General features: G+C 40.5%; 1 protein-coding gene across 9 annotated transcripts in view; it reads right to left on the bottom strand.

Annotated features, from left to right (window-relative positions):
* ptprsa (protein tyrosine phosphatase receptor type Sa) overlaps positions 1 to 22,477 on the bottom strand; it is a 256,970-nt gene that overhangs the window by 114,875 nt on the left and 119,618 nt on the right. For all 9 annotated transcript variants that reach the window (XM_044362157.1, XM_044362156.1, XM_044362162.1 and 6 more), the window contains 2 exons: positions 13,507 to 13,652; positions 10,904 to 11,045 (listed from right to left, as the gene is read on the bottom strand). In XM_044362157.1, the coding sequence (XP_044218092.1) occupies positions 10,904 to 11,045; positions 13,507 to 13,652 (288 nt within the window). The remainder of the gene's footprint in view (positions 1 to 10,903; positions 11,046 to 13,506; positions 13,653 to 22,477) is intronic.

The raw sequence follows: 22,477 nt of genomic DNA, 5'->3' as shown, positions 1-22,477 counted from the left end.
AAACATTCCCACAGAGTTGTGATGCTTCAGAGAAATGAGTTTGAGCATGTATTTCAATCAAAGGATGCGACAGAAAATGTGGATGTACGGGTTTGTGGGCAGAAGGGGAGGACAGAGGCTAGAGCAACACATGTTGGATGAGGTGTTGCCCTTTAAGGGCTAAAGACCACAGTGTTCTTTAAATATGAACAGCTGCTGATAGATCCAGTAGGATCTGGGCTGCACTCCAGAACACAAGCTTTGTAATCATGAAGAAGTCCTGGATAACATCTTCCAACTGGCCTCTCTCTGGCTGCTCTTTCTTTCACACTCTCATTCTCCATTTGTCCCTCTAATAAGTACACCTTACATTTCACTTCAAATTACAATGCTCCAACAATATTCATGCAACAAAATCTTGCTCTTAAAGAGCTGTAGCTATATACATTGTTTGAGACATATGACACCTTTAGGAGCATATGAGTCTTTTCTGTACTCTGCTCTGTCTTAGCTGAGATGTATCTGCCCGTCATGGAATAAATACTAATTGTAAGAAATACTTGTCGTAAAGCTTTCTATCAAACTTTTACCCCTGACGGCATAACAGGATTTAAGTCCTATCAATTCTGCCCGCAGGGCTCACAGCACGACCTCTGTGTTGTACGACTTTAGTCACCTGGGCTGGTGGCTCATGTATATGCACGAAGCTGGTGGTTCAGGCCATATCCCCTTGCTATTCTTTATGCATGAGTTGGGCCACTCCAAAGGTCACCACTCACACCATTTCTCCACTGCTTTTCCCATCAGGAATCACCTCTTTCTCCCAACTCTCCTTCCCTGATTAGGTGTGGAGCAAAAGTGCTATCCAGGTGTAGTCTGGATGGTTGATTTGATTTTGGGAAAATTATTATGAAAAGTATTTCATTATATTGATATAATTGAAGTTATTATTGCATTACACACTTTTGTTTATGTTGTAAAGGAGTTGCGGCACCTAAAAGCAAATATAATTATTAATAGCAGTATTTTTTTTATTATTTTTTTTGTTTTGTTGACTTATCAGGTTGATTAGAAACTACACCCACCAATAGAATTTACTATGGTAAAGTTCAAGCCACATTTGTTTTAATGGACCTATTAAAAAAAACAAATAATGATAATCATGTCATCATCATGTTATCCATGCTTGTTTTATCAAAACACAACAAACACAATGTAATATGAAACTAATATTTGATTTAAAAAAAACAACTTTTCATCACATTACAATTGGTCTAAATCATGAAATTACTATGAATGATTTGCTATTATTGTATGATAACAGATATGTAATTATATTATACATTATATATCATATTTTGTAGCCACCATACAGCATATATAAGTGACATTTATAGTATTGGTGGTTCGACACACAGAAAGAAAAAGAAAGAAAAAAATCTGTATTGCCATTGCTGGATTCTCATTAAGGAACAGATGATTACCCAATATGCTGGAAGGAAACATGAGGGTATCACCTGCCACATGTTGAATCACCAGAACAATAAAACCAGTGAGTGCTTATCGTTGTAAAAGTGTCTCAGAGACACTGATCTTTCAATTTAGTCTCCTTGCCGAATCGTTCCTGCGACAAAGGATCCATTTATCTAAACTTTCTAGCCAGTAATAAACCAATCAGCCAGACCTTACCCCCACTTCTCCTTCTCGCTCTCCATCTCCCTTCCTCTTCATCTCTTCCTTTTTTTCCCCCTCCTTTTTACTCTACCCTAGTGTCTTATATTGCCTGTGGCTAGATGTCTAAGGTGGCTGGGGTTACTTCACTTGAGCAGGAATTATATGAAATTGATGGCGAAAGTTCAGGAGCCAGCCACCCATACCTAGAGGCCAGCTCCTTCCACTTATCCCGCTCCATCAGTAGCATCTCTTTTCTCTCTCCCTCTTTCTCCTTTATCTTCCTTGCTACCACTCAGCTTGTGTCCCCCTTCTTCATCCTCCAATCGCACATGATTACTGCATTACAGGTTCTAAGGATCAAAGGATTCAGAGGCCATAAACTCTCATCTGAGTGAATTTCCTCTAGAGGGAACTTTTTCTAAAAGAGAGAAAGACAGAGTGATAAAGATAGAAGACTTACAATAGTCTGGCAGGCATACAAATGCCAATATGGAGGTATGAAGCAGGGTGGAGGCAGGACGAGGTGAAAGGTGGGTAGAGAGATATTTTCCAGGAGTGGAAAGGAAGAGTCAGAGTCACTGAAGGACAGCAAAGGAAATATTTCGGAGGAGACAACACAAAACTTCTTAAGCCTCCAATAAGAGATCAGGGGCATGAGGGCCATCCACGTGGTCAACGTAGCCACTTATTGATTTGTTGTTTCAGCCAAGCTTGCCCTCTCCTATACACCAAAAACACCAATAACAGCTAAAGAATCCTAAAACAGCAAGGAGTAGCACCTCATAAGCACCCACACAGAACAAAACAAGAACTTTTCTCCACACACATTCCATCCACAAATGTATGACGTAAAGGCAGCCAAAAGAGCCACATTACAACAACAAAACAAACTAAAATGATTAATTATTGTGGTTGTGCACAGACAGGGAGAGTATACTGTTAACTATTTGCTAGTAAAAAAACATTGCTTGCACTGACAGGCATCTCATGAAAAAATGGGTTCACTATGTGGAGGTAGCCTCTGCTGATGGGTGTAGATCTTACCTCACTAAACAAATGTATTATTCACTGGTGGAGGAGGCGGTGAGTACTGCTTGGGAATGAGAACTGACTTGTTTGTGAGGGCCACACTAGATAATGCAGTTGGCAGAAACAACTAGCATCAGTTCAGTGTAGACTTAGTCATTTAGTTATGACAGGGTCTCAGGGTTTGTTAAGAGAGCCACATCTTCTTTCTTTTCCTTCAATAATTCTGGCATTTTTGTCTAATTTGGTGGACACTTTCATCCAAATGTCACATAAGTATGCATATTTTTAACAAGGCTTTCCTGCCAAATAGACCATAATGGATACTGTAGAATGTATACTAGCAGAACACATCTTTTTTCATCGAGGCTACGAGTGTGTAGCTTGTTTCCATTGCTGGCCCAGTCTAGTAACACTGTGCTCATTGTCTTAATCTCACATGTACAACAGAAGTACAAGTTGATGGACTCATTCTATATATATATATATATATATATATATATATATATATATATATATATATATATATATATATATATATACTATTTCTTCTTCATTTAGTTCTTTATTCTATTGTTGTTTATTCCTTCCACCTTTCTGCATTTCTTCTCCTATATTTCTTGCTCTCTCTATAGGTGTTGGAGATTAGTTGAAGAGGGTAGAGGTCACCTCAGAGGCAGGCGGACAGGAAGAGGAAGAACAGCCAGATCTGTTGCTGATACTGCCAAGCTTATTCTTCACTGTCTCATTACAGGGCAGCCACTGCCTGCTAGCTCTTGCTCTCCCTTACTTTGTCTCCCTCCCTCTCTCTCTCCCACACACACACACACACAGAAACAGATTAAAACACACCAAAAACACTGTCACACACCAGCTGTCAACCATGCATAATTGCACACACATCAGAAAACTACCTCTAACTCTCTCTCTCTCTCTCTCTCTCTCACACACACACACGCGCGCACACACATCTGCTCATGTTTCACTATGTGTCTTATTAATTTTTCATCCATCCTGCCCGATGCCCTGGACTCACCTCTCCCTCTAAAATAAACACAATAGAATAAGCATTCAACCCTTCAGCACCAAAACAGCACAACATTAACACTACAAAGAGAAAAGACAGAGGAAAAACTGACCAGGAGTAAATCAATGCAAAACAAAAAAAAAGTAAATGTAAAAACAGAAAAACTTTCATCTGCAAAAAGTAAGTTTTAGGAGGGAAGAAGAGTTTCGTGTATTTTTCTCTCTCTGACAAGCGTATATCTGTGGGAAAAAATGTAATTTTAAGATGTTACAAAAACCCAAAGGGTGATGAATGAACCAGAAGGGAATATTTCAACAACCTAAATGTGTGTTTGTGCTGGTACAGATACATAAAAAAATAGTGATGAAACGAACAGAAAGGAAGATAAATTCTCTATTTTTGTCTATCCCTTGTTTCATTTTTCTCCGATGGTCTCATCCACTCTGTCTAAGCCTGGGCTCAGACTTTTAAGATCTGAACCAAACGGTTTAAATCACACATATGAGGAGAAATGTCACATTCTCTTAACTCTGATTGCAATCATACTCTCTACAGACTGTGGAGAACAAAACAGTTCATAACATCACCTAATGTAACGTGAGCCTAACCTTTTTCAACATTCGTCTCCACCTGTCTCCTCCCTGCATCTTTGCTTTTTTTTTCAGCACATCAAAAGCCTTTTTATGCTTAAAATATGTTTGTCAATAAAGGAATCATACAAGTCATAAGCGACTATCCTCTATATAGGGTGTTCTTCAGTTCTGCAACAAACTGTACATTAAGAAATACTATTTTATATCATATTTCTATTTTTTCTTTTCTGAACCATACTACTGCATGTATTGCAGGTCAGCCTATAAAATGTATCTGAATTTGTATTTTACTTTTTCTGCAGCTTTTCAAACTGTCCATTAAAATGTGCTTGATAGATAGCTGTATCACTCACACTAGTGATTACACACACATACCACACATCACTTGCTTTAATCCACTGCAACAGGCTGCACTTACTCACACACATGCACACAGCCCACTGAAATACAAAGATAGAAGACTGGTAGAGGCAGAGAGACATGTAACAACTGTGCAAGAAAATGGAGTATAAAAAATAATGGTACAGAGATATTGTGTGAGTGAGACAGTAAAGGGTAGATGGAGCACAGAAAGTAAAGGTAAAGGGAGGAAATAGAATGTCTTAAGACTTGACCTGGAGCCACTACTGGTTGAGAGGTTGATTGGTCTCTGTCCCTTTAACTTTCACTCGGTTTCTCCTTCCCTCTTGCTGCCTCTCAATTTTTCCCATCTCATCACTGCACTTCTCTTTGCCCCCTCCACCGCCTCCCCCCAATTTTGCCCTTTCTCATCCCTCCCACGATAAAAAGGCACCCAGATTTCACTGGGATTGATCTGTGCACTGACCCATTAAAATTCACCATTACCTGCTCCTTCGGGAGCGCAGCCAATTAGCAGCAAGTCTGATCAAACAGTAGGCACGCTACGCCCCACTCCCCTCAGGGTATCAGTGTGTGCGCTCCAAAACCTGACCGATAGAGTGTTGCTCTGTGTCAGACAGGTGGAGTTTCCTGTCTATTTGAAACCAAGAAATGAAATGGCGCATGTCACTTTGCTAACTTGAATCCAAGTGCAACAAGAAAACAAAACTCCACTTGTACAAGCAACATAATAAACAATGTTGACAAGTAAACACATATGTAAACATGGTTGGTAATGGATGAATCCAAATGGAAACAGTATTGTATTCTCTTCTTCCAACACTCACAAACTGAACAATGACATTAAAGTCTAGCCTAAGTGACGGTATTGCATATGTGCATCTTGTCTACTTTAATTGTCTTCCTAAAATTTACCTGTTTCTACTATCCCTTGGCACAAATCATCCCCAACATGAAGCATTCACAAGAACACGAAGAGGAGGAATGGGTAGGTTAAAAAATATATTTACAGAATCAGTGCTGTGGATGAAAACCAGACATGGAACTTGGCGTACAGAGAGAGAAAGCAAGAGGATTAGAAAGCTTTTGGAGAGAGTAAGAGAGTGATGAGAGACATCGAAGGTTAAGTTTGATTGGTTCCACCTGGTTGGGAGTGGCAAATGAAAATAAGCAGGATGTGAGCATGACTGTGTGTATGTGAACAAAGGTGCACGGCAGCAAATAAAGGTTATGGCTAGGTCTGGTATATTGCAGCAAGCACTCATTTATTGTAAGCACAGACATCAGAGCTGATATGTGTGTGTATCACCAGGGGTGAATGTCTGGTGCCTGCTGGTTCAACCTATCCAGTACTTAAATGCTTCTTCATGAGAAAAACTGTAGCTACATGGCTACACAACTGAGGTCTAACTCAACCAACACGATTATTTCTTCCTTGAGATTGGCCCTGCCTAATTGTGTTCTGAACAGTGGTTTCTCCAAACACATGGATAGATACATTATATTTACAACTTTCTCAACATTAAAAAAAATGAACATCAGACCAACTGTCATCAATCACAGCTTTTGCTCCTTGGGAAGCCTCTGGGGGGAGTCTATTTGCAACAACAAAGCTAAAGACTACAGCAGTCTAAAAGACAAGCACACAAAGCAGGATAACTCCCTATGATCTACCCACAACAGCATGAGCTGCCAGTATCCCGGTGGCAACTTTGCCTTCCTTGTGACACACCAAAACACTTGCCTGAAAAAAAGAGGCAAATCCCAAAAACAAAAACAACAAAAAAATGACATCCCGTGACAAAAAAACCCAGAGCAAGCTGCAAGTTGTGTCAGATCTCAAGAGTGTGCTTCATTCGCTTGTCGGCCCCTCTCCAAGGACTCCCAGAGGACTGTGTGCAAGTCTTACTGGAGCCAGATGGCCCCTATCTTAGGTATTCAGCTGAGGCAGTGGAGTAACAGCCAAGGAGGTGTCACAGTTGATGCTAAACGCACCCTGCCATTGCCACCAAAACACATACCCATGCACATACACATAAACACAGGGGGGACAAGAGAGGAGAAGGTGGGGTTGTGTCTGTCTCACTGTACAGTAGAAAAAAAGACTATAGAGATAGAGTTCAGTCTGTTTGCATGTCTATTTGTATGACTAAATGTCAATGGGTTTGTAAAGTATATGTGTGTTGGAGAAAGCCTTCATCCTGATAGGTGTTCATGTTTTTGTGTATGTAAGTTAATGTGTGTACAGTATATTTGGGAGTTGTTATGTGCATGCACATTGCCAGTATGTCTGTGTCCTGCATGTGTGGTGATCACTGTGCTGTTGTTAATGTCCTTTAAAATTCCAAACATAGCCCACATGCTGTCATGTTACATGAGTTCGCACTAGGACACGCAAAGCTGGTATACTGCAAGCTTCTGTGTGTGTATTTGTGTGTGTATGTGTGCTAAGCAGTGACTACGCACATGGGTTAAATTGGGATTTGTTATGTTGGGGGGCTCTGTGGTTTCAGGGTTGCCATGGGTGCACATGTGTGTGTGCACAAACTACAATATCTGATTGATATCATTTGACAAATTGTAAATAAAATATAACAAGGTGAGACAACCCTCTGCTCTGAACACTAAAACACTAATCAAAGTCATTCTACACAGTGCACGAAACTACAGTTGATGACAATAAAATCTTCCTGTAAGGGCTCTCTCCTGTGTATCTGTATCAAATATAGGAATGGTGTTATTACCACTAAAAGAGAGAATAATAATACAAAGTCATATGAATAGAACAGTCTTTTTAATAGTTACATTAAACTGTCTGCTAGTTCCTTTTCCTTAATTAATGTTATAGCTATGAAATGGTTAAAATAGTGTGCATTACCTAACCATGGTATAAGCTGAGTTCCTCTGATATTCTATATCAGAGCAATTTACATTCTGGTATTAAACCTGTCAGTTTCTGACCTATTTTTCTCTCTACCTTGCCATCCACCTATCACTCTGCCATCTGTGCTGTCTGACTGACTGATAAGTGACTGAGGTCGCTGATCTGCTAGGTAGCTTTTAAGGAAACCCACTGACAGAAAAAAGGGAAACTCAGTGAAAGTTCTGATGTTCTTCTAGGCCTATGTTCTCTAGAGCTGCAAAGGAAACATGTTTTAGTCACTGTTTGAATTATTAAGACTAACCTGCAAAGTTAAGCGTCCCCCGATGACACAGAAGAGCGCAGGCCTATGTGCCAAGGCTGAGCCCAATTTAACCCCTGACTAGGCATACCACATGGATATGCATGTGCCTGTGTATGTGGACTGCTTTTACGTTGAGTGAAATGTGTTTTTTTTTTTCTTTTTTGTTCTTACTAAAACTGGAAGCATTTATGATCATTTATGTGTTCAGTGAGTTTCATGACCCTTTGTTGGTATATGTGCATCAGCATTACGTTGATGTATAAGCTCTGCATGTGTGTACAAATGTAAGGTATTCTGTGCATTTGTTTGTATTTGTTAGCGTGCGTGTGTGTGTGTGTGTGTATGTCTGTGTGCATGGAGCTGCATTTTCTTGTAAATACGTGCCACAGCTTTCCGGCCAAGTCACCCATTGTGGCGACCCATTTTCTGCCTCTCTAGATCCCAGACCACAACCCCTCTGTTCACTGCAGATGTGTCCCTTGTGCCTTGTCCCATATCCCATAATCCTTTGCCCCTGTTCCAAGAACCCATGTTCGCCTATTGTCCTCCTCACCTGTTCCACATTGCCAATCGTCCGCAACACCCCCTGTTGTCTCCCTTCATCTTTGGCCAACTTCTCTATTTTTTTCCTACTGTTGTTCATCTGGTTTGCTCCACTTCTCTCCCTCCATTCAACCCCTTTCTTCTCCTCACTTTCTACCCATTTTAATTTGACCCTAATCACTTTCTCCATCCTCTCATTTCTGCATTTTCCCTGAATTAAATTACATCTCTCTTCTCTCAAATCCTCCATCTTTTTCTCTCTCCTTCCTTACACTGATGGGTTAATGCAGAGGGGGCCCGACCTCATTAAAGGTGGAAAACAGAGGGAACGTGCTGCTCTTTCCCTCTGCCGCTCCTCTTTCACCTTCCCCACATCATCACACTCTCCTCCCTCCTTCAGAGCTGGGTCTTGCCCGGGCAGGAAAGCTTTCTCTCTTCCTCTGGGCTCTGGAGGAAACCTCGTCGAGCTGATTCCAATAACTTTTCATTTTCCTTCTGCTCCTGTGGACCGCCCTAGGTTTGCCCTGTGCTCTCTCACACAGCCACAAACACAACTACACACAATGACGTGCGCATGCTTGGGCTTGTAAGTTAAAATTTGGTGGGCTTGTTCCTTGTTTTTCAATTTCCTGTTTTCTATCTTTGTGTCCACTATTGCTTTGTAAAGGATTTTCTGGACTTTTTTATTTATTACCAGCACTTTATGAATAAATGGCATTCTGACTATGAAAACATATCTGTTGTTTTGAAATCTTTCTACAGAACTCAATTTAAATGTTTAAGGCGTGAAACTAGCAGTTTGATTCCTATTGAGACCTGTAATGCCAAATAAGTGTTACACACAAGGTACTACATTTCCTGAAGAATTGGATTCAGTTGTTCAGGAAACAGCAGTTCCTGTCCTATATATCGAGTGTCTCAGCTCAGCAGCCATTGTGTGTCTTACCAAACTGCTACCTGCAAACCCAATGTATATTGATGTTACAAATATGAACATAAATGTAATTTCAAAGCATAGATACCACATTTCAAATTATATCTCAAGTTTTGAAGGGCACCTGAGACACTCACACCCCTCTAGCTCCAAAATCCTGCCTCCAGGGTGGGGGTTTGTTGCTAACAATAACTAACTAAGGATGCTGGGCCAGGCTTCAAAACGCTGGTCCAAACTCCCCCACACACACATACTCCCTACTCCTCTGCCTGTGGATCTGACAGCCAGGAAGGCCTAGCTTGTGTGCTGCCAGCCAGCCATAGCTCAGCTTCATCCAGTCCTAGAAACATGGCAGATGGCGGCAGGAGAGAACAGAGGAGAAGAGAAGACATCGGGTGTGTGTCTCTATGTGTGTGAGGCAGACAGACCCAGGTAGAATGAGAGAGAAGAAAGCGGGAGTGTGTGACCACATGCTTGCTTGCCTATGATGTCGTCCTCTATGACCTCTAAGCTAGACAAACGGTGAAATATCTTTGCTGAAACTAAACTAGTACATATAAGAGCCACTAAATAAAGATTCACAAAGTTCAGCTTTCTGATTTCATCTACACATCTCATACCATTTTGTTATTTTACAATTGTTCCTGTGTGTGTGGGGGGGTATGTGTGTCACAGGCTACTTTTGTGTACAAATTTCAGACTTAAGACCAGTTAATTGGGGACGGCTTGTCAAACTGGGGACAAAAGCTGTGTCCCCAATTGCTAAAATGCAGATTTTTGGGTCAGTGGTTAAGGTTAGGTTTTGGTTAGGTGTGTATGTGTGTGTGTTATCTCCAGACACATCTGTCGGCCACTCTGCCTTGACAGCCTGTGGGTGACCAATCAATCTTTTTTATTCAGGGATCCTATAGGTTTTCATCACAGGCAAGTAGAGATTCAGCTCTTGCATGAATGGACAGCTGATTAGTACCATCAAATGGATGAATCTCTGATAAACAGCCCTCACTCTGTCCATCTGTTTTAAGTGACTATGAGTCTATTTCAGGCTGTGACGTGTGACTGCATAAAAGCTTTGAGCAATGATCCTCCACATTTTAACATAAATAAATGTTGCTATTCCAATTATGATTGCATGTATGTTTCTAAAAGTACACAATCTAAGGAAGTCATATATGTTGTAAAGTAAAATCTTGTATAAAAACTTGATAAAAGGAAGCATAATCATGATAAAAATACATCATTATTTTATGGTCATATATTGTACAAACTAAAGTACAAATTTTACATTTTACAAAATACATGATTTATATCTGAGGTGGCAAATAAAATATTTGTAACAACCTGCTTGATCAGCTTTTACAGCTGAAGCCAAAATGGCTTAACAGACAGATATGAGTGCACTACCTACAGAAATTCCAAGCCAAAAGACTTCAAAGTACATCCCTCACTCTCTGGCAAGTGCAGTACAAAAACTCCAAGGCAAGATGTCATCATAAAAAACCTGAGGAGCTCACCGATGTCCACTTTAATGATTTATTTTGTAGTTACCCCTCTGCACACTCTTTCATAATGCAGGACTCACCTCGGATGATGGACAGCTTGGCATTGACAGTGATCTCGCCCTCGCTGTTCTCAGCCACGCATTCATAGATGTTCTCGTCACGTGGTGCTCGGAGAGGCTGGATTCTGAGTACAGCGCCGGCGCCCTCGTCAAACTCAATGGTCTGTCGGATGAAAAGTAAGGAACATGGTTAAACAGAATAGGGATTTGTTCAGAGTACGAGCACTACCAGTTTTGAACACTAGAGCAAACTATTTTTTGTAGATACAAGGACAAGTTCGGTGTCTGTGTTCTCATTCATACATGTAAGGTAATTAAGACGTCCGTTTCTCAAAGTCAAGCCTGAAATTTATCCTGAACCAAAGTGAGTTCAATAAGGATATCCTTTGTTGGTGTTTCTATTCTTGTATATCTTGTGATCCTCATAAAAAGAGAATTATAAGGACTCACTCTCTCTCTACACACACACACACACAATTCAAGGCCCCATTTCTTGATGCATGATGCGCTGGCTTTTTTGTGTTTTCATCTCTTGTTTTTATCTGTAATTATGCCCTTTGTTCTTTCTAAAGTCCTTTGTTTTGAGTCTTGTTGAAAGCATTTCTTAAAAACTAAATCAGACAAGACTCAGTATACATGTGCTGAGAATACTGAGAGGAAGAAAGCTGCCCAAAAATTACTACAATAAGATGTGATAAGATAAAATGTGCCTATAATTCAAATATAACAAAGACATGACAAAAGGCAGTATAAGTAGGACTACCAAAACACTACCTACAGAATATTATAAACTGATTATATTATTTATTAACTGCTAACATTTCCAAACTCAGGCGTCACTTTTGCTTAACTAGACATTAGGATCTGATATTATAATGATTTAAGAGAATACAGTAAGTCGGACATAGTCTGTAAAGAATACTTGATTCAACGATTCAACTTCAATCAAAATCAATTTTAGTAGTGTCCGGATTTTTGAATTAGTCTTTATTTTAAAACATGATGCCAGTGGATGTAGCTGACAGTAGTGCAGTTTGGCAACAGGTCAGCTTCTGAAGTGCCACAGGTTTGATCGCTCTGAAAACCAATACATCAACAGCCATGTACCCTTCAGCAAGAAGCTGCACCTCAAGACTTAGGTTAATAAGAATAATATAAATGGCAGCATTTCTGAAGCAATTACCCTTGCTTTTCATAGATACAGTCATTCCACACACGCCAATCTCTTTTTCTCTCATTTTGGAAGGATGAAGTGTTGGGGAAGACGGTCAGTCTGTCTGTCAGTCTGAAAGCGAACTCTTCCAATATCTGTCTTTTCTCAGAGGAGCTCAAACCCTTGCAACGAAGGGCTCACTGCTGAGATCTCTGAGCAAAGCATGACTTTGAGATATAAGTACAAGTCTTCAGCAGCCCTGCTGCTCCACTGCTGCACATCTCAGGGCTCAGCCACTAATTAGGCTAAAAACACTGCAGAGCACGGCATCATGATCGATATCAAAGCAGCTGTCTAGAGGGTAGAACAGAAAAAAAAAATATCATAACTACTTCAAAACCCCTTTACAAATTTTTTATTTCATGCTAAACGGAGGAAGAGAAGCGTCCGTTCTGGCGGGCTCCTTCACGCCCTTGGCTTTGTTTCCCACTTAGCATGCAGCAGAAGAGAATGTACAAACACAACTTGTCTTTTTATTTTGTCCTCCGTTGAGAGGCTGCTTCTCCCCCTGTTGATGTTGTTGTCATTTCTTGCTTTTTAGCCCCCTCCCCTATGGTTGTCTTCACGCTGCAGTGTGTGCATGTCTATCTCTGTGCACTGCCGTCGTCGTTAACGAAAGCAACTTTTTAATTAAGAGACACTGAGCATCAATCAAGACTTTTAGAGATGCCATCTGGGAGGCCTGCCGAGAACTGAACAACAAACACATTATGAATAACGCACAGACAGACACATTCACACAGACAGGGCTGAATGCAGAAAAAAACCTAGCACAGGAAACAAGAATGTGACAACGGCAGAATCATTCAAGTGCAAAGAGCACAGAGTTGAAGGAATAGGAGGCTCTGCATGCCATTACTAGGTGACTATCTTATTGGTGGACCTCTCAGACATCGGACAAGCCAGTCCATGTAAAGATTTGTAGTTTTGTCCAGAACTATTTATGAAATCTATGGGTGAAGAGAGCAAATGAAAACACCCTTTTCAAAAAGACTGGGTGGGAACCCAACAGAAAAATAAGTCTACGCATGTAATTTTAATGTGGTGCAGGGCAACACTGAAAAAGAGATTTGTGTGGACAAATAACAGTTAAAAAAAAATGGATCATTTGAGCTTCATGCTTTGATTCACTTTGCTCGATATGTGTTGATCTTGGCTCAGGCTCATAAAATGGTCTCAATAGCTGAATGTCACAACAGTAATTATCACAATATATGAAATGACTGAGGCGTGCATCAAATTTAACTTTGTAGTCAGAGGTATACTTTCAAAATATGTCTAAGAACATTTACTGTGAGATACCATGTAGTATAGTCTAGTTTTGCATGACATTAATGTAACACAACTAAGCGTAAAGTTGCCCTCTACACATGTAGAGTTCAGCAGCGAGCAGCAGAGCTACTTGACTCACCTCTATACGTTGGGAGTTAACCTTTTTGCCTTTCTTGTTCCAGCTAACCCTTGGCTTCGGGTCGCCTGTTGCCTGGCAGACAAAGGAGACCACACCCCCTGAGACGCCAATCTGGTCGACGGGAACTTTAGTGAACCGTGGTGGTGCTGAGGAGAGAGGAAGACGAGGGAGGGGGCAGACAGACAGAGGAGGGAGAAACAGAGGGAGAAAGAAATAGAAAGGAACATTAGCGCCAAGACGAATGTTGCACCACTGGAGTTAACTCACTTCCTTTCAAAGCAGCATTAAATAAGTATAATTATATTTCTGAAAGGACAGGCTTTCAAATGCCTGAGAGCATGCGCATTCAGTCACTCACACACACACACACACACACACACACAAAGCTCTATAATGTCGCAAAAACCCACACCAGCCTCCTCTTGCAACCCCTCACTCCTCTACTGTCTCTTTTTCTCACTCTGTACCAAACACCCACACACTCTGTTCTAGTGTAGAGAAGAGACTTGGAAGAGTAGAGGAGATGGATAGTTTGAGTTTTGGAGAAAAAAAAAAAATAGACGAACAAAATAGATGGACAGACAGTGTGTAGATACAGTAGACAGATAACCACGGCTTCACGTTATCATTCTGATTCACCCCACGCAACACAACCTTGGGTTGATATTATTATATATTCCTTCATCTAATGCCCCAATTTCGGTGTTGTGTAGTTCTGTGTGTGGATCTGTGAATTTGTGAATTTTCATGTTGATGTTGTGCCAAGGTGCTAATGATTAGTAGCACAAAAATACAACTCCATAGGGAAACAGAGGCTGGAAACTACCCATACAAAAGAAAGCCCTTGGAAAAGGATGAGGCAGTAAGAGAGAGGTTTAATTTGGTTTTAATTTGACGCTGTATGAAAGTGTCCAAAAGTGAGACTCCTTTCACTGTTCAATAGAGTGTAGCACTGGCATAGCCACAATCAGTGGTTCAATTCTCACTTGAACAACACACATTAACTCCTGATAAACTGTCCATCAAATGTAAGTAATTTCAGTACTTTTTGGTGCTTGAATTTGTCACTCATGCCTCGGTTGCTGTAGGTTCACGACAAAAAGCCTGATATAAAGAGAGAGAGAGAAAACAGAGTCTCCTGGGGAACTCGTTAAATCTGAATCATACAGATATGCGGGGATGATCAAACGGCCAGCACATAACGTCAAATTAATAATTAAGGGACCATGGGCCGACACCAGTCTCCAGGCACTGCTAAACACATATGAAGGAGAGTTCCTGCATTCATTATCGGGTAAAGAGCGATAGAGAGTGGATATTTTAGAGAGAACGAGGCAAAGAGAAAATGTGTAAGACAAGGGAAAGGGAAAAAAAAGAAGTGTGAGTGTACTGCCTCGGGAAAGCTGAAGCATCACACACAAAGTTCATCTCCTTGCCTGCAACTAACACTCCAAATATTTCTGATGCAAATATTACAGCAATATACACAAGCTGTGTATCTTGTAACACAACTAGTGGTTAGTGGCTGGTTAGTCTCAAAAACTGGTTTGCAACCAGCTGGATTTTGCAGTAGAATCTCTAAAAACCTACCAAAATGTGTTCCTGCCCTGCTTATCAGTGTATGCCGACAGGAGACCCACTTAACCTTGATTTTCATGTTTTGATCTCTGTGAATTAGATTATTGCCGAAAGCTAACATATGTGTGCATTATCCATTCCATGGTCAAACAAGATAAAAAAAACTTTTTACTCTGAATAATTGGTACTGGAATATTATGTTCAATCAATTTATTCAGACTCGTAATCAGTGGCCAGGGTTGCTCACCTGAGGATGAGCAGAGCTACTCTTATCTCGCTTTGATTTTTGACAGCATTTTTTTCCCCCTTTGTTCTTGGGTAATTTGGAGCACATGCAATTGAAGGTAGAGCATGACACTAACTACGTGTCCAGGTGTGATTCCCACTGGGGCCACCCTTGCTAGGATGTGTAGACTTCTGGATAAAAGTGCTAATTTCATGGCATAAGGGAATACAATAATCATATATGATAAAACATCATTTTGACAGGCTGTGAATGTTTTGTCATTGACAGACTACAGTCTGAGCTAAACAAATCAGCCAGAGGGCAGGGATGAAACTCTTCCACTTTTATAAGAAGTATTAAATGGATGTGATGCTGGCAATCATTTTAATGTTGGAAATATTGATTCCTGTCCTTCTGATGGTCACATGAAAGGGTATCGATTGTTTCATCCCTCAAAATATTTCTTAGCCCTCATTAAATCTGCACTCTACATCTTTTAAGATGAACCATGGTGAAGTCACATTCTCTGACATATCGGAAAGGTTTCTTAACAGAAAGTATTTTGTTTTGCAACCTGGCATTCCTCTGTCAAAATCTCACAGAGGATCCAGTCTTCTCAATTATTCAAGAATATTTAAGTTTTATATCATAAATCCTTTGCATATCACTATAATTATCTTTGTCTATCTTACATGTTAGATGTATTCTCAAACTGCTGTGTTATAAAATGCAACACTGAGACATGAATGATTAACAAATCCAACCTTCAAATAAGACCATGTATAAAAAACTAACCCACCAATCTCCTGTATATTTCACAGGAGGCTATATATTATGTACGTTGTGGGACGATATGAGCACCGCAGCTTTTCTTTTTCTTCAAGGAGTAGGTCTATTTTATTTGTCTGGTGCATACAATGATCCCTTTTGGCATTTTGCACTTTCAATTTCCATTTTGAAACTACACAACGCAGCTTTACACAACACAGCTCCTCTGCATTTGACCTCCGCTTACAGTGTGCCCTCTGTTGAGACAGAAGAGGGATTTACACAGAGCAGGCCTGTGGCAGTGGTTCTGCTGAAGGCCAACGCTCTTTGATGAGTTTTCCCCTGGACCATTCGACATTTGCACCCAGTCGCCTTATCCCTCTCTTTCTCTCTTGTTTGCCCTGTTCATAGATTGAGAGAGATGTAGAATAAATACGCCTGCGTGTCAGTCTGAATTCAACTCCTGATAGATTGAGGATTTTCTCATAATGTACTGTATACTGTTTTCAATATGAACTCAAGAAGGTTTCGAGATGGAAAGAAAGCCAGGGAGCTGGGAGGAAAATGGATGGAATGAAAAAGAACAAGACAGCGGAGGTTGACGGTAAGAGGAGTGCAGAAAGGGGTGGGAAGGTCAGTGGAAAAGAGAAAGCTGTGAGAGGAGAGTAGAGGAGCTGACAGGAGGTCTGAGAACTAGAAGAGATGATATGAAGAGGTAGGGCAGGACAGAAAGTGCTGAATATTTCATCAAAAAATAGTATTTTCTTAACTTTTCTCCCTTGCTCTTATTTCTTATTTGTAGTTTTTGCTTTTTTAAATTCAAATGCATAAAACATTCTGTACAACACTTCAATAAATTTGAGGCATTTCATGACACATTAGGTTGTCGCTTTTGCTAACATCTCCCTGTATTTGTCACTTCTTCAGGAAATTTTGTTTTTACAACTGATTATTTATTAAATATTATTTCTGTTCTAGTGTAATGGTACTGTTATTGTATTGTTCTAATATGCTAGTTACTTGCCTGCAACGTATTTCATTCTTTCTGCCTGAATACATTTAGGAAATTATGGTTGATACCAGCCACTGTGTACTGTCTGTCCTACACTGTCCCCTTGAACTATATATGACATACAGATATGACCTACAGACCGCTCTGAAAGTTGAGAAAACTTCCATATCTGCAGAAACGATGGTTAAATAAAGTTGAGAATATCTAACGTTAACACCAATCCAGCTGTGAGGACATACTTACAGCGGGCCAAAAGTAGAAATAGGGCTGCTAAAAGGGAGAGGAGAACAGGTTGTGCCTGTTTGTATTTTTGTGAGAGAGTCAAGAGTCAAGAGAAGGAGAGAGCGACAGTGAGTGAAAGAGGGAGGGTGAGAGAAAGAGAGAGATAATATGATTATGGCCTACAGATGCACATTTAGCCTGCATTGACACGTGACGCTGTTTACAGACTTGAGTCTGAAAGTGTAGTTTCAGTGCAAAACCCTAGAATTAAACATAATTATATTATATAAGTAACCAAATAAAGTTAATTTTTAGTTTCAGCTCTGCTGTCTCCCTCTCTCTAAGCTTACCTACTTATGTGCTCTGTCTGGTTTTTAGTCTTTTTTAGACTAATCAGGTAGTGGGTTGAAATAGTCAATAGCATTAATTAACCCCCAATCAACCCAGGTTGGGTAAAGGGTAGAGATGCCAGGTTTGATTTACTCAGACTGACTACAAGCATGAATTTAACCTGCTTTACTGTGACAATTTGTAAGGCGTATGAGTAGGCAAGTTGTTGAGTGTGTTTACCGTGAGACGATATGCAGTGAATGGTGGGCAGGATTGTAATATATTGTTTTTTGTCCCTCTTTCTTTCTGTGTATAGTAAATGTGGTATATGCGGTTACTATATGCGTGTGAGGACTTGTAAACATGTTTCTGTGTTTTTGTGCACATTGGCACATCAAACGCCCCTAGCATTGGGCCCATGAATGTCTATTATAGTGTAATTACTACAGGTATGTGGTGTGTGATTGTGTGAACTCTGATGAGCATAATTAACCTATTTTTCAATTTCCCTCGACTGTGTGCCTCTGGGCTTCTGCTGCCAGTTACTGTTGACTTTGAGCCTTTTTTTTTTTCCTTCATAATCTGAACCTTGCCACTTAGCCAGTAATTGTAGGGTAGAAAAGGTTGAATGGTGTCGGGACTTAAACTTGTTAAAAGATTTTCGCAATGAGTGATGGCAAGGACTACACCATAATTTATACAGATAAGTTCGCCCACAATGATTCATGCATTCACTGGGTTCAGTATCTTCACTATGGAAAAAAGCTGTTGTTGAACATACATTGGCTGTTTTAGGGAATGAAACAATAATCAGACTTTCCTATTAAAGGACTCTCTTTAAATGTGCAATGTGCCGCATTTTCAAACATCAATACACTATGTCATAGTATATTGATCTATGTCAGTCCCTGGTAAAAACTCCTTAAAACAAATTAGAAAGAGGAGAAGTTATCCCCTATATCTCATTCCAGTGGCACAGTGCTTATGTCCTTAAAATTAAAATTACCTGTATACTTTCTTGGAAACTTTTTGTTTACAAAAAGTATCAGTACAATAAATAAAGTGTTGTTGCTGGTAGAAGATGCCAGCCTTTTTGTTTATTTATAGTAATTACACTTTTACCTTAAAATGGTTGTAGTAATGCTTTCTTGGTGTTAAAATGCTACATTTAGCACCTGGCTTCTTCAGATCCAGTGAATAAAAGTATCATTTCTACGGTGATGTTTTTATAGTCAGTGAAAGATGTAAAACCTTTAAACGTCCTCTGCTTTTTTGTGTGCGTATATCTGTGTTACCTGGAGCACAAAACTTTTGGGGTTTGATTCCCAACGGTTCCACCTATTCTAAAAATGTACACATCTATTGCTGTAAGGTACCTTGTAAAAAAGTCTCCACCAAACAGCCTCCGTTATGTTACCAGAGATGACATTGAAAGGACATTGCACCCACAGTGGCCATTTGTCCCTTCCACCAAAGTCTCCCTCTACTCCCTGAAGCTTCCCTCAGACAGACTGCCGTACAGCACTGCCCAGATAAGCACACAAGACCCGTCTTTATCTGCCTGGCAGGGGGACATGGCCTGAGCTAAAATAACCAGCAATGGGGGCTCAGCTATCTTCACAAGGCCCCGAGAATAGAACAGATCCACGCAAACACAACTGGCTAGCAGGAGGAGAAAAAAAACTCACACTGTGCACACAGACGCTTGTTTAGCTAATACAGCAACCACCTGCTACTGGCCGCTACCTCTGTTGGACCTGATAAGACAGACTACACCAGCACTGTGATTATAAAGTGGTGGAGAGTGGGAGGTGGATATGTGAATATGAGACGGCTCCATTTACAGTACTTTACTGTTGTCGTTTGGTAGGGTGGTGGTATAAGAGAAAGGAGGGGACTGGCTTTATGACTAATACAGTAATTGATGGAGAAAAGCTTCTCAGGTCATAAATAGGAGCCATTATCTGCTGAATTAGCAAAGTGGGAGACAAAATGACGCACAGCCATTCAGTGATTTGCAGAGAAAAGCAGAGAATTGGGAAAAGGGCACTTGTTATCCATCTTGCTACAAATATCTTTCACAGCACATAGAGACAATTTTTTACCAGCAATGTCTGAAAAGAACATTTGGTACTATTAGAGGCACCACTGCAAGCAAACTAATTCCCCTTCCCTGCCTCTCATGTGGCAGTCTGGGAAGAGGGTGTAATCAGGGTGAAGATGTAAATGTGAATGATATCAATTTTAACATTTTTTGGGGTTTTTTTTTTTACTGTTGCACTCATACTCGTGGTTGCTCTGGATACGGGCAACGAGTTAAAAGCGTGTAACTGATTCCACATATTTTTCCACATATTTATCATAACAGACACTCTAAGAAACTCTATGTACTGATAAACACAATTTTATGTCTCTGTGGTATGTTTACAAAGTGGGTGAGGGCAATATGAACGACTGTGTGTTACCGATTAAAGAAGTTGATTTAGTGAAGCTAATCCTGACTGAGATTAAACTTAATTTTTGTATTAGTCAAACAGCAGACACATGACACACACACGGGCACTATCAACGCTGAGTGCTTGGGAGAAAAACAGTCAGTGAATGGAGAATGGAGCATACACATGTTTGAGTCACCTCTCTTGTCATCTTGGACATTTTCTTCTGATTTAAATATGATTTAAACTGGGGCATTTCTTAAGTTTCTAAGGTGTTGTCACTGGAGTAGCAGTGTAGAGAGATGTTGCTGACATTCAACTACAGTCACATGGGCCTCTGAATTGTAGAGATTTACTTGCTTGCAGTATCAGGCTAGCAGCTATCCAAAAGACTCAGCGGGCCACCAAGCTGTTAGAGCTGCCTGTCCATCAGTCCTGGACCTGACTTAAAACCTTAATAGCCTTTATCAGCACATACACACTTACACATGTAGGATGGATGGATAGATGAATGGAGGGATGGATGGACAGACCCTCCAGGCCTAAACAATAGTGGTCGACCGATTAATCAGGCCAATATCTAGCATTTTGAGATAATTGGCTTGTAGCCGAGTCTGTCAACAAACATAAACAAACATACAAAAATATGCTTCGGGACAGTTTTGGGAAGGTGGTGAAAAAGTTAGTTTCAAACCCTGTACTATAACTCTCATGCGCCCGGCTATAAACATTTTCCTAAATTCCCTCAGTCACCATCAAATTTTCTAAAGTTAACACATTTCTCCCATCCTAAATGACAGCAAATCTAATCTAAAACCGTCACTGGCTAGCATTAAATGTATATTATGTTTTAATGCATAGAATAATGCAGTTGAATGATGTCGCTTCTGACATATTGTACCTCGCTCTCCCTTAGATACCAGTCAAGTTCTGAAATCTACAGCATAACCCAATGTATTTTTCTATTTCATTAATTAATAGAAAATCCATCTAAAACAACATGCTAATGGAAAACATAATCATGTATATTATTTGATATTTATTTTGATTGTAATGTGCATGGAATAATGCAATTGTACCTGACTTTTCTTTGTTTTTTTTAAATTTTTAACCCAAATATTGACCTTGTATTTTTTCTATGTTAATAATTACTGATGGCTGGACAGAAATCCAGTCCCTTATGGCAGTATGTCACTGAGCCAACACCAGGGGAGGCCAAGTGCAATATCTGCAGTGAATTAGTGAGGATGGGGGCTGAAACAGGGAAGAAAAAAACACCACAAACATCTGGAATCACCTGAAGTGTCACCACCTTCCTGCTTATAAAGAGACACAGAAGAAAAAAAAAAGATGCAACTGGAGCTGACTCACTTCAGCCTAATATAAGACAGATGTTTGATGCTCAAGGGAAACGGCAAAAATCGGATCCGAGGTCAAAACAAATTGACGCTTTAATAACAGATATGACTGCCACAGACAATCAACCTTTAACGATTGTTTCAGATGTGGCCTTCTGGCAGTCATTGGCTGTAGCAGAACCAAGGTGTAGCCATAAAAGTGAGAAGCACAGACATGCTGGATAGTGTGCACACAGAGGTTGAGAATAAAATCAAAGCACTGACTGCACCAAAGAATGCTGTCTCCCATTTGTCTTTCACCACAGACTGGTCTGTAGAAGCTGAATCATTAATGAGTCTAACATGCCATTGTAGACAAAGACTGGGAAAAGAAGCAGGTAGTCTTAAATGTTGAGGCCATGTCTGGCTCCCATACTGGAGACTACATCAGCAAGCTGTTTCTTAACATGATGGGCCATTGGCATATCAACCAAGAAAGAGTGGTGCTTGTGCTCAGACACAGTGGTGCAAACATGATCAAAGGCATCAGACTGGCAGCGATAGCGGACCTCAGCTGCAGTGCACACACATTGCAGCTTGTGGTAAACGAGGGCATCAGCAGTCAGAAAGCAGTGGGGGACAATATCAGCAAGCTGAAGACATGTGCAACACACTTCAACCACTCTGTGCTACCAAAACAGCATCTGAGGGCCTTTCAAGAAGACCTGGGCCTCCCCCAGCATGGGATCATTCAAGCTGTTCCGCTGCAACTCCACTCTGCACATGTTGCAGACGATGCTGGAGCAGAAGTGTTCCCTGAAGGTATATGCAGGAGAACATGGGGAGTTTACATGTCCAACTACAGAACAATTAGATATCATCTCAAATTTGATCAAGACACTGGACCCTATTGAAGAAGTGACACTTGGATGAGCAAGGCAGAGGCCTCTGTCTCCTGCATCATCCCAAACATTGTAGTGCTGAAGATGCTGCTTCAGGCAGAAGGTCCCACTACTAGGGGAATCAAAGCACTGCTAGAGACAGTGTTTGTTTGGAGAAAAGA

Source organism: Thunnus albacares, chromosome 9, assembly GCF_914725855.1.
Source record: "Thunnus albacares chromosome 9, fThuAlb1.1, whole genome shotgun sequence".
Lineage (NCBI taxonomy): Eukaryota > Metazoa > Chordata > Actinopteri > Scombriformes > Scombridae > Thunnus > Thunnus albacares.
Note: the sequence above shows the minus strand (reverse complement) of the source record. Positions and strands in the feature narration are given on the sequence as shown.